This window comes from Euprymna scolopes, chromosome 41, assembly GCF_053919585.1.
Source record: "Euprymna scolopes isolate OS-2025 chromosome 41, ASM5391958v1, whole genome shotgun sequence".
Lineage (NCBI taxonomy): Eukaryota > Metazoa > Mollusca > Cephalopoda > Sepiida > Sepiolidae > Euprymna > Euprymna scolopes.
This window is the reverse complement of record NC_136522.1, coordinates 7,922,665-7,936,600: the sequence shown is the minus strand read 5'-3', so window position 1 is coordinate 7,936,600 and position 13,936 is coordinate 7,922,665. Positions and strand designations below refer to the sequence as shown.

Below are 13,936 nucleotides of genomic sequence, written 5' to 3'. Positions count from 1 at the left end.
ACGGAATTAATGTTTTTCGATATTTGTCATCCGAAGGGTCGAGCTTCAAAATGATACCGATCGCGTGAAAATTTGTCGCCTCTGTCGAAAGTTTTAGGCAAACATACAAACATACATTTAAACAGACAGGTGAGATTTATATTGGCACCTTAGTAATCTATTTTTTTATAAAGAATTTTATCAAGAATTCTTAATAAGCTTTGGTTTAGGTTTTGATTATAGCTGAAGGAGCTCAAGTTATATATATATATATATATAGCTCAAGTTATATATATATATATATATACACAGGCGGCAAAAAGAAAGTTCGCACTTGTAATTTTTTCCAAAACTGCAAATTTCAGCTAAATTTAATGTAACTGTTTAAACAACCGATACCTCATTTGATTCACCTTTTATTCCTCTATAATTTTACCTGTTCATATTTGACTTTTACTTGAAATATTCTAGTGTTCACGTCAATTTAAAAAGAAATAACTTCAAATTGAAGAAGCAAAAAGAAAGTCTGCAGCAATAAATTTGCTTAAAACCAGCTTAAATTATCGCCCCTAAATCAGTTTAAAATATCCACCAACAGGCAATAATCGTAATTGTTGTTGTTCCGGATTATACAACGTAACATTTGGTCCATATGCCACGACTTCTTTTTAGTGATTGCTTGACAAAAGGGAGACAACTCTAATAAAAATCGACAGGGGATTATCTCCCTTCTATTGCCGAAATTTTAAGGGTGTACAATTTTTGTTTTTTCTGCAATGAGAGGTTCCCAAATGCCATCAAGTGGTTGTTTTGTAAACAAAATGAAATAAACGATCTAAGATGCATGGTAAAGAAAAGAAAGACGTGCCGCACAGAACGAGGTAATGTTTGAGATCTCATACAAGACATGGATAACGTTCTCAATCACGTGAGTGGAGCTATGGCTGTAACAATTTTCAGAATTTGCCCCATGATAAAAAACAGAACAGCATTAAAGAAAAATTTGTATGATGTACATACCTGTGACAAAATGAAATTATCATATTTGAAAAATTATGTAAGTTAATCAAGTTGTTTTATTTTTATAAAAAAAAAATCAATTTTTAACAATTAATGGGAATTTGTAGACATTAACAACATAAATCTTGCAAGTTTGAATTATTGAATTATCTCCCTTCTTTTTTATAAATACAAAAACTGAGTCTGAAGCTGAAGAATTGTTTTCAAGCTTTTATGTTTTAAAATCATTCTTGTGCTTAATCTCTCTTTCTTATGCAAGTTTTGAAATACAAGGGACGTTCCAAAAGTAATTCCTCCTATTTTTTATTCCACCCAAAATAGATCAGAGGGTATTGCAAATTGCATTTTTATGATGACTGAGCTTATGCATTCATGATCTGAAAGTTTCATTTCTCTCTTGCAGATATTGACGGTGTGAGACTCTAACAAAGCAACCCCTGTCACGGACCTGCGTCAGAAGCAGTTATGTGTCATTGTCATGCAGAAAAATTTGAACCAATCTGCATTTATATTATTTAATTGGAATTCATTGTTGAGATGAGTATTATTTATTCATTTATTTATTGCGGACTATTATCCTCATCTTTTCCTCGTTGTTTCATGACGTTTCGGCCAACTATTCCTCTAGCCTTTGTCGAGTGGTAACTGCAATGGGATAGGAACTCTGAATCTCCTAACTGCACCCACTGGCAATTACTGCCTTCCGTAGTTGTTATTGTCTCACCACGTTTTTGGCCAAGTAAGCGCAAGACTTTATTTCTTGTCGCCAGAGTTCACCATTTTCTGCTTAACCGAAGCGGGAAGGTCTTGAAGACAAACAATATGGGGAAGTTTTTTTGTTTTTGTTTTTTTTTTTCAATTGGATTCGCAAATTGTCATTGGTTAGATAGAAATGGCACACAATTAACCTTTGCTCGGCAGTTAATTGCGGTAGAATTTCTGTCCGGGTCTAAAGAATTGTTTATTCTTTTTTCTTGTGTGGAATGGTTATCCGTTCAAGGGTTTAATGTAATGAGTTAGACAAAAGAATAGCGAGCGAGAATCGCAGAGTTCCTATCCCGTCGCGGTTACCACCTGAAGAAGGCCAAAGGAATAGTTGGCCGAAACGTTGTGAAACAACTAAGAAAAAACAATAAATAAAAATTAACAATCTTCATTCGTAATGTGGTCGTTACATTTTCACTCGAACCAACATTCATCGCTGCCTGCGGAATGTTTGTGAAGCCAAATCAGTTGATGTCAGCAACATTAGGAGTTGGATTCGCTACTTTCAGAGTGCCGACAGAGATATGAGCAATAAAGTGTGCTGGACGTTTACAACCGAGGCATCAATGTAGAAAAATATACTCTGAAGCACGAAAGGTTGCATGTATTAACGGTACCACTCCCGTTTTTCTAAATCTTTAATGTTTTAGCTTTTGAGTTAAAAAATAGGAGGCCCTACTTTTGGAACGGGTTTTGAAATATTAAAATCCTTGCACTAACATCTTGACTGTTTCTTGCCAACAGAAAAAGGAATTACAGAAGGTCTCCCTTCTCCACGACAAGGATCAATTGTATTTCACGCTGACGATGGATTGTGATGAAAATAATTTCCAAGTTTTAGATGCCTATCATTGCAAACAGCAAGAAGAATTCAATCGTTGGAAAGTGACCGTCAATTACAACGGTAATATGTACGGGTCATTTAGTCAAAGAGTCATCTTTGATTTTGGAGAGAAACCGTTACTTTTTCGAGATCTTGCGGTTGACGTGGGAACTTATGAGGAACTGCAGCAGTTAGTGACGATTCGCGATAAGAACAACTTTGAATTATGGACACCAGAAAACCGAGAAATTGTCTTTCTGCCACGTACAAAAAATCTGATTAATAAATACAAACGACCATCGAATATTGTGGATATACTGAACCATGACGTGATTTCAACCAAGTTAAACCGACACAATTATGTGCAAAAGATGCACAAACTACTTTTCTTGGAAGAATTTGCATGTCACGAAAAAATGTCCAGGTAATTATTATCTCTTTTATTAATTGTATTTATTGCTAGCAAGACCCATTAACTCGTACTGTCACCACCATTCCCCAGTGAAAGGAGACAATCACATTCAACATCTTGTCTGAAATATCAAGTCTCTCCTCAAAACAGTCCACAGGGCATCCCTAGAGATGGTATCAAATGGCTTTGTGAGGTCAACGAATGTGACAAATAAGTCCTTATTCTGCTCACTCGCTTTCTCCTGTAGTTGCCGAAGGCTGAAGGTCATGTCCACAGTACCTCTTCCTGCCCTAAAACCACACTGGGTTTCTGGGACCACAGTTTTACAGATTGAACCATTGAGTATGTTTAAGATTGCACGAGCTAGAATCTTACCAGCAACAGACAAGAGAAATTCCTCTATGGTTATCACACTCACGCTTATTTCCTTTGTGCTTAAACAGGCGAATAATTGACGCGTCTTTGAACTGTTAGGGCACGGTACCAAGTTCTCATATTAATGAAAACAGGACACTTAGTTTCCTGATTAGCAGTTGGCTTCCACATTTGTATACTTCTCGATGGTTGGCCTCTGAGGAATATCATCAATTACTCCTCGATCCACTGTCGGTTCTCTGTTTAAAATATTTTAAAAGTGTTCAGCCCAGCGCTTAGTAATTTAATGGTACCATGCAAACAAAACAAAAGGAAACGATTGTTTTATCTCCTGTGTCTGTAATAATATTTTATTAAAAACATTATGCAATCGAAATTACCTGAATATTACTGAATTATTAAAAAAAAAAACAACTTTAATCGTGTTAGCAGGTGAAAATTGCGGCCATACAATGAATCGAAACGGAAAATTACCTCCCTTTTGAATTCTCCTGTGTCTTACATAAGCAAATACGATCGTTTTCTTCAAATTCTATTTTTTATTTTCTTTAATAAATAATTTTCTTCCTTCTCAATTTTTGTAATTTTTGGATATAATCATCTTAAAAATACAAGGAATACGTAGATACAGTTGTTTTCATGTGGAATTCAGTTTTATGATTTCTGAAATTTCGTTCTGATAGTGTGGAAGCGCCAATGATTATTTTAATGGCAAGAAATATTCAGGTCCAATAGTTCTAGGTGATTATCTTGAAAAGGGATCAGTTTGAAGTCATAAAACGTTGAAATCTCCTCAAAATTAGTGGGGTACATTGTTAAACATTGCACCAAATGGGACTGTTATTTTTTTTTTAGTTTTATCTCTGTCTCTACTACTAGATAAAAGGAATTTGTGTGTGTGTGTGTGTGTGTGAGAGAGAGAGAGAGAGAGAGAGAGAGAGAGAGAGAGAGAGAGAGAGAGAGAGAGAGAGAGAGAGAGAGTTCCCTATGGACTCAGAAATGTCTGGGTCAATTTTTGTGAAATTTCACACAAATAGTTCTTGTACCTGGCAGATAGGTTTTGTATTGGAATGTCTTTGATAAGTATCGATAATCAAAGTTATCTGATGAAAGATGAATCCGGTGATTTGGACCAAAGTTAACACCTTATGCAACCCAACATCCCAAGTGCATTTGAGAAATTTTATTTCTGCACAAGCAGAAAGGCGAGTCATATAAAATCAACAGTAGGTGCTTTGATATGACAGGGGCACCTTCGAAACGAATGTTTTCGTTGAACGCACGACTGAACTATGATACTTGACTTTTGCATTTTAAACTTAAATTCAAATCATTATCACCACACAAGCAGAAAGGTCAGGCATATAAAATCAACAGTAGGTTCTTTTACATAGAAGAGGCACATTCGAAATGAATGCTTCTGTTTAAAACACAATTGAACACTGATACTTGACTTTTGCATTTTAAAACTTTAAGCCATTTACTTTCACTCTCTGCCCTAACCCTAACCCTAACCCTAACCCTAACCCTAACCAACTCTGCCAACCTCTTACACTTATCCCCATATTCCATCATGAAAAGTTTCAAAACGCGATACAAGATTAAACCCAGAACTCTAACTTCCAACGTAGATCCCTACTACCAAGTCTCCAACATCAGGAGTCTACGTTCCACTCTTCCAGAGGTTGAAACTCAATTACAGGAAACCAAACCAGACCTATTGTTCCTGTGTGAAACCGGAAATGGACCAACTGTTTCCCTTGATGACTTTGCGATTAAAAGATACTCAAACTTTACATTAAAATTTGGCCCCCAAGATTGCCATGGACATGAAATATGTTCTTACATTAGAGATGGTTTCCATGTGGTAAGATCTCCAGAGAAGACGCAAATTTTCCCTACATGTGCTTCCAAGTAGCACTTGATCACAGCACTGCATTCATATTTACCCTCTATCGCCCTCCCCTCCTTCCCCAACAGTGGAGTTACTATTTTTAAGAGTATCTCTGAGAAAATTGACCACATCCTGCCTGCTCACCCTTCGGCTAACATTTATGTCTGTGGAGAACTCAAAGTTCACAATGTTGAATGGCTATCCCTCTCAAACAATATAGATGATTAGGAAAGGTTCTATCATGATTTCTCCATCACCTATGACCTAACTCCAGATTGTTCACAAACCCACCTGTGTGCCTGACGGTCAGTATGCAAGCCTCCTGGAACTTTTTCTTACAACTTGCCCATTGTTTATCCGCCATTCTGTCCCTTATGGGATCTTCCAACCACTTGGTTGTCTCAGTTAAAATAAAAACAAAATGTAAAAAGTCCTCTGATGTACCTCTCTAGCATACAGTATATCGATACTCTCTGGCTGACTGTGATAGCTTCTGTATATTCATATCAGATATTCCTCTACTCTACATGTTTAAAATAAAACATGTCCTCTAATAGTATCAGACCTGACTGAATGGTTAATTGTCGGTATAGACCTCTTCATACCCTCCAAGAAATTCCAGCAAAAATCTAACAGCCAGGAGTGGTTCTTTTTAGAATGTGCCGTTGCCATTGCGCACAGAAACCACTATTTCCACTGCTTCCAACATAATAGATGTACTGAGACTAAAGCCACCTTTAGGACTGTCAGCAACCACTGTAAAAGAGTAATAAAAAATGTGAAAGAGTTGTACGCTCAGTCCGTCAAGTCCAAAATAGCTGAGCAATGGTTTGTTTCTAATTAATTTTGGCAAATAACAGAGTCCTGAACCGAACCGTCATCAATGAATCTGAGGTAATCTCATCAGCATCTGACAAAACCAAAGTCTTTGTCAAAAACTTTGTAACAAATTCTACCCTTAGCGATCAAGGCCACTTGTCCCCTGTATTTTCTATGTCTGAAAACACACTATGCAACGTACAAATAACTGTGTGATGTTGCCATGCTAATCAAAAATCTTGATCCCAGTAAAGCAATGGTTCTGATGGCATTTCTATTATAGTGCTCAAAAAGCTTCAACCAGAACCAGCTCCCATACTTACAAAGCTGTTTAAATATTGTCTTAAGGAGAAATGCTTCCCAACATCCTGGAAAAACTCATCAGTCTGCCCTGTATTTAAAAATTCAGGTGATCAGTCATCTCTCTTTCAGTACAGACCAATCAGTCTCCTGTGCGTCATGAGTAAGTTACTGGAATCTGTGTTAAACAGAAAAGTAGTTAAGCACCTCGGCAAAAACAACTTACTGACATGCAATATGGCTTCCATTCTGCTAGATCTACAACTGATGTGCTAATTACAATGCACACACTAACCCTTATACTTGAGTGGCCTCCAGGCCTTCATATGTGGTAACCTCTATTCTATATGTTACGCTTTGAAAAAGGTCAAATACAACTTTTTAAAGGACAAATTGCTTAAAAATGAAAATTTTAGAAAAAGCCATTCTGGCAACCCTGGACAAGAATATGAGAGTGACCTTCCTCTGATGTAGCCTTGTTTTCGAATATCATTATAATAATAGTAGATATAGGACAGTTGCAGTAGTAAGATCAGTTTACAAGCAGAAGCCAAGTCAAACATGGGGGGAAGTGCTAAAAATGGAGAAATTAGTCCTCGCGCGAAAGAGCAGGACACAGAATGTTTTAAATAATAATAATAATAATAGAATAACAATAACAAAGACTTTTGCTGGCGAGGACTACTATTGACCATAACCAGTTATACAATCCTTTTGAAATTTTTATCACTATTTTTCTCGTTATGTACTGAATATTTGTTAATGAAACCTATATGAAATATGTTCCTTATTAAATTTTAAAGATTTTCTATTCTGAAAGAAGTTTAAAAAAAATTTAATCTAAAAAAGTTATTTTAAAGTTTTTGTTAAAAAAAATTCAGATTTTCTCATTATTCAGACATGTATGACAAAGACGGAGTTGCAAAAAAGAGTTGTGGTGTGAGGAGAATTACAAACTGAAACAGAGAGAATATTCAGACCTGTATTACAAAAAGGGGGTGTGTGTAAAAAATGAGTTGTCGTGTGAGGAGAAATACAAACTGAAAAAGATAAGATACAAGTTAGAAAAGCATTTCATCCAAGGCATGAAAATTGTTAAACAAAATGTTTTTACTATAGGCTTTAAAAATAAAGATACAAGATTCAATTTGAAACTTATTTATCTTCAAAGTGCACTTTTATAAATTTTACAAAGTAAGGTATAAAAATTTAATTTAAATTGAATCAAAAAATTCCCTTGGATTTATTTTATGTAATGTACATTTTGTTGCAATTTAAAAACATTATCTTTCATCTAGCAATTAATGATATAGATATAAAATTTTCAATGTTTTTTTTTAAAAAAAAGTGCAAATGGATAAATAAAGACATGGGTAGAAATAGGTTTGTGAGTAGTTAATTTCTGAAAGCCGTCTTACCCAACATTAAAGCAATGATAATGACGATCCTACTGTTTTCCTGATATTTTTCATCTTTCTTTTAGGTACAATTTGTGTGGCGACATGATCGTGTCAAACATTATTAATGATGGGACCACTTTTCTCAGTTCCGGACCGGGAAAACTTTTTGGTGAGCTTCAGTTATCTGACGAACTATCCGAAGACACGGACATCGGTCAGTTGAAACTGACCAGCTGCACATCTGTCTATATTGCTTTGCCCATGTTTAGCAGCAAAGTCTACCAAGTGGAAATAGTTAAAGATGATAATGTTAACTTCAAGGGACATCAACGGACTAGCATTTACCTTTTGCTAACAAAGTCCTGCATTCAAGATTTTGGATTGACTCCAAATGTTTACCCAGATGTAGAATTACAATTTCAACTCAACCGGCAATCGTTTATTCTGATGCATGTTGCGATTGACAGTATGGATTCTATCGATATTGTCTTTCCAGATCCAGTGAAGAATGTTTTTTCACAGAAAATTAAACCAACCAAATACAGGTGAGTCTAATCAATGAATTTCCTGTTTTATCAACCCTTTTTATTTCTGTTTTATGGTATAACTAACAGGCTGCCCAGTCATAAAATACACTTAAATTCAGATTTTGTATTTATTATTATAAAGCTAATCCTGTATTGATTATTATATTGTGCCCAATATATAGGTGGCCCTGACATGAACCGATCATCAAATACACATAAATATGGTATTTTAGTTCATGTAGTTCTATTTATTATTACAAAGCCAATTCTCTATTGAATATTATATTGTACCTAATATATAGTAATGATTTCAAAAGTTAAAACAAAAAAAAATGACTTGGGTGACATTAACCAGAGTCAAAAGCAAAACATTTAGCGCTCCAGCCTTGGTTGCTACCATTTCAGCTAGTGACAGGATAGATAATAAAAGTTTAAAAATAAGGGACTGCAAGCTATCAATATATATTTGCGCATGTGCAAAAGTAATGGTTTTTATCAACATACTCATGCCATCATGAACTGGGTTTTTTTTTTAATTTCTTTTTTCAATTTTGACCCTTTAGTAACTATTTTATTGACTAAAAATCAAATTGAAATTGTTTCACAGGTCCAAAACGCCTCTACATAAAGTTTCAAGTTTTTGTAGATCGAAAATTTAGAGATAAGTTTGATAGAGACCATTCCATATGCACACTGACAAGATTATATATATATATATATATATATATATATATATATATATATATATATATTATATATATATATATCATTCAACCACGGTAGTGGTTGAATATATGCTTAAGTCTGAAATTGAATGAATCGAGACACATTCAAACCCCCACCACTAATTCCGTTCGCAACCAAATTTCAAACAGGTTATATAGTTGGATAGAACACCTCATTAGCTACATTTTGAAAAAAAATTTCGAAAATTGGTTCAGTAGAAAAAAAGTTACAACAAAATATGTGGGTTCACAAACAGGAGAGTAAGTACATAAGTGACTAACGCTTTTTTTAATTTTGCATAACTTTTTTTGTATATAAATATTTTTTACTGCGATTTTGCCAATATGACATGTTAGCGTAACGGTTAGAGTACCGGGGGTTGGTGGAAAGATTTTAGGTTCAATCCCGTGTATTTTTTTTTATAATTAAAAAACCAAACTTTTTTTTAATAATTAATTTTTTTTAACTCTCCTTATGATTTTATAGTAAAAAATGGTGAATTTATCGATTAAAAATATTAGTGAATTCTATGATATACATATTCTTTGAATGAACTCAAATTTTTCGTTATCACATTTGATGAAAAATGTAGTCCCATTTTGGCAATGCGTCTGACCAATGATGCTTTTGAACCTGCGACCAGCACTGCGATGTCATCAGCAGCAGCCTGGGCATAAATATTCCTATTTTTAAACTCCTTTAAAAGAGGATTCAGCATACAGTTCCATAGTAAAGGTGATAAAATCCCACTTTGGGGGTTTCATTTAACTACTTCCCTTTTAACAGTTGCCCTCAGTAGTTCTACTTGAACTGTTCTGTGCCTCACCATATACTCAATCCATCGGATGAGTACTGGTGGCACATTGAGTTCTCGTAGCGACTTGAACATACTACTGAAGGGTATGTTGTCAAAAGCTCCAACGATATCTAAAAAGACACCGAGTGCCATCTTCTTTTTTGTTAGTTTACGCTCTATACAGATCACGAATTCATGAACCGCAGTCTCGGTAGAGACCCTGGCTCAGAACTACTGTGATTGAATGATAAATATTGCATAAATGTGTGTTTGAGAGTTAATTTTTTTTGACAATCATTAATAAATATTATAAATTTATATATTAATACAATAGCAATGCCTGGAAAAATCATGGATTATATGGAAAAATGCACGCATGAAAAGTAATATTCTTAAGATTTTATTAAACTTGGAAAAGTAAAAGACAAGAAATTCAACCTGGAAAAGTAAAGAACAAGATATTCTAGTAAAGTAAAAAATAAGAATTTTTTAGACTTAAAATATTGCAGCTAAAAATAAAATTTGAATATTGATAAATATTTTATTTATTATTTGCATATGTTGTTGTTTATTGTTGAGTTAGAAAGAATTAAATGATCCTAATTATGATATAATAAAATTATTAATTTTTATGTAAATGATAAAATTATTAATTCCATCTACTAACTAACTAACTAATGAATTAATTTTATTCAAACAATTTTCACTACATAAATATATGGAAATAGGGGGAAATAAGTTCAATCCAGCGACTGACACCCTTTCTAACTCAACAATAAACAACAACATATGCAAATAATAAATAAAATATTTATCAATATTCAAATTTTATTTTTAGCTGCAATATTTTAAGTCTAAAAAATTCTTATTTTTTACTTTACTAGAATATCTTGTTCTTTACTTTTCCAGGTTGAATTTTTTGTCCTTTACTTTTCCAGGTTTAATAAAATCTTAAGAATATTACTTTCCATGCGCGCATTTTTCCATATAATATATATATATATATATATATATATATATATATATATATATATATATATATATATATATATATATATATTTATTTACCAGTGGTGAAAAAAAAAAAACCGGACTAAAGTGCTCAATGTGTAGTCAGAGCAGTATATAGGAAATTTATTACTGTGAGTCCAGAATGAGTTTACAAATTGTTTCAACTAGAGGAAAATCCTCAAAGAGAGGAAAAATCCAACTAGCATCATCAGAATTCATAGATGGACTAAGTTATGAAGACCCACAAAACAAAAAATTTTACATTGGCCTCTCAAGCACCACGTTCAAAGACAGATTTAGAGTGCATAAATGCTCCCTAAATAACCCCAACCACCCAAATAGTACTTCATTAACTAACCACTATCTACTACTTACCCGAAACAACCTCACCCCAATTATTAGCTGGGAAATTCTTAATAGAGCTAGTACCTGTAAATCACTAAACTCCCCATGTTATTTATGCTTAACTGAAAAATTACTGATTACTAATTTTAGAGATAGAGATAAACTTCTAAATAAAAAAACTGAAACCTCACTTAATTGTAAACATTATAAATCCCACCTCTTAAGCAACTTCTCACCCTTCTAATAATAACTATAACCCACCCCTAAAATCTAACACTAACGAATTACACACACCCTATTTACAACCTAAACTATATAGTCCCCCATTCATTTTAAAAGAACCCCTCCACAGAACCCCCACCTATTTATCCCACCATTTTTTAGCTACATCTCTCTTTACCAAACTCATTTTTGTACCCCCCCTTTGCCTTAATCACTCCTTATGTCATTATTTAAAGGTTCTCGCCCCATAGTCTCTTATTGGCCATTTCCATAATTAGGTCTCGATTTCTATTATTTCAATTACGTACTTATCACAATTGGTATCCTTCGACTTGCCTCTCGGTCTATTATCTACTTGTTAACAACTAATCATTTACTTACCTTCTATTTTAATTAATTATTTAATTTACCATCTACATATAACATATATAATACGCTTTTCTCTTATATTTACCTCTTACTAATTCTTTCAATAATAATTATATTTTTTAACACGAAGCTTATTTACATATTTTTCGTATTTGTGTTTGTACATATACTCAAGCACATGCTCCTCCCCCATTGATGTGTGTATTTTTTTACATGTGTACTCATGTGTATGTATTTGTGTGTTTTTGTTATCTACTTACTATCTACATTTTATTAATAATTATATTAATTTTTATTATTTAATTAACTTACTGATATCCTTAGTTTTTTTACTTTATTAAATAAACCTATAACGTATAATTCACCTGGTTACCCTTCTATTTCTCATTTCTTTCTTTCAACTTAATGCCCGACAATTCAAAAAACTATAAATAATAAATTAAAAACAAAAAATTAATTTTTTCAATCTCTCCCTGCCCAGCTAATTTATATATATATATATATGTATATATATGTGCACATATATATATATATATATGTGTGTGCGTGTGTATGTGTGTGTGTTTGTATATGTATGTATATGTGTGTGTATGTATGTATTTATATGTGTGTGTATATATATATATGTGTGTGTGTATATGTATGTATATATATGTATTTGTGTTTGTGCGTATCTTCTACATGTGTGTATATGTATGTGTTTATATATATTTGTATTTGGTTACGTATCTTCTACATGTATATTTGTGTGTGTGTTTTTCTGTGTGTATGTGTTTTATTCACTTATTATAAATATCTCCCTAATAATTTTATGAATTTTATTATTTGATTAACTTACTGATATTCTTACCTATTTCTATATTAGTAAAATAAACTTGTAACTTATAATTTATTAATTTATATTTTTCTCTTTCTCTCTTTCCTTCAACTACAACGCCTGAAAATTTAAAAATTATTTATAAAATATTTTTCAATTCCCCCCCCATCCCAGCTAATTTATATTTATATATATATATATGTATGTATATGTATATGTATATATATATGTATGTGTAAGTGTTTGCATCTGGATGTATGTGTATTTGCATATATGTTTATATATGTATATATGCGTGTATTTTTACGTATCTGTGTATGTGTACATATATATATATATGTGTTTGTATATGTATGTTTGTGTATATATGTATATGTATATATATATATATATATATATATATATATATATATATATAATGTATGTGTGATCACGCATGTGCTTTTCCCCCATTTACGTATGTGCATTTGCTGTACATATTTATGCGTGTGCTTATATTTGTGTGTTACTTATTAAAAATGTTTTTTTCTATTATTTAAGTTACTTACTTAAGCTTTCACCTATTTTACTTTATTTCATTAAAATAAACCTGTAACGTATAATTTCTACCTGCCCGGCTAATTTATTTATATATATATTATATTTAATTATATATATCATTACACTATCAAAATAAACCTGTAAAGTATAATTCATTAACTTATTTTTCCTTTTCTTTTTCTTTCCATTTTATAAACAATAAATATCTTTCAATCTCTCCCCGCCCGGCTAAATTACTTTAAACCCCATTTTCAACCCGTTCCTTCACCTATTTTATTTTATTTTATTAAAATAAACCTGTAACGTATTATTTCTACCTGCCCGGCTAATTTATTTATTATATTTAATTATATATATCATTACACTATCAAAATAAACCTGTAAAGTATAATTCATTAACTTATTTTTCCTTTTCTTTTTCTTTCCATTTTATAAACAATAAATATCTTCCAATCTCTCCCCGCCCGGCTAAATTACTTTAAACCCCATTTTCAACCCGTTCCTTCACTAACATTAACTCTCCAACCTGTTGCCATGGTGATCCTTTAAATTAACTGTTACTTATGCCGTTATCAACAAAAGTAGCGTCTTTTAAGTTTAAACCGTTAAAAAACACGTATATAAGAATTTACACATAATTAATATTTAATTATAAACCCCTCTCTTTTTTTAATACACTCCTACTACTTTAAACTCCAACGTCCTCTCCCCACCACTCCCCCTTCTTTTCTAACTCCCCTTTATCTACGATCTTTCCATTTTTATTTGACTTTATAACTTAGTCCATCTATGAATT

At 32.6% G+C, this 13,936-nt stretch overlaps 1 protein-coding gene across 1 annotated transcript in view; it reads left to right on the top strand.

Annotated features, from left to right (window-relative positions):
* The window catches only part of LOC145266328 (uncharacterized), a 78,732-nt gene that overhangs the window by 47,226 nt on the left and 17,570 nt on the right, over positions 1-13,936 (top strand). The window contains exons 6-7 of the mRNA XM_080121914.1: positions 2,509-3,011; positions 7,871-8,332. Coding sequence (XP_079978040.1) covers positions 2,509-3,011; positions 7,871-8,332 — 965 coding nt within the window. The remainder of the gene's footprint in view (positions 1-2,508; positions 3,012-7,870; positions 8,333-13,936) is intronic.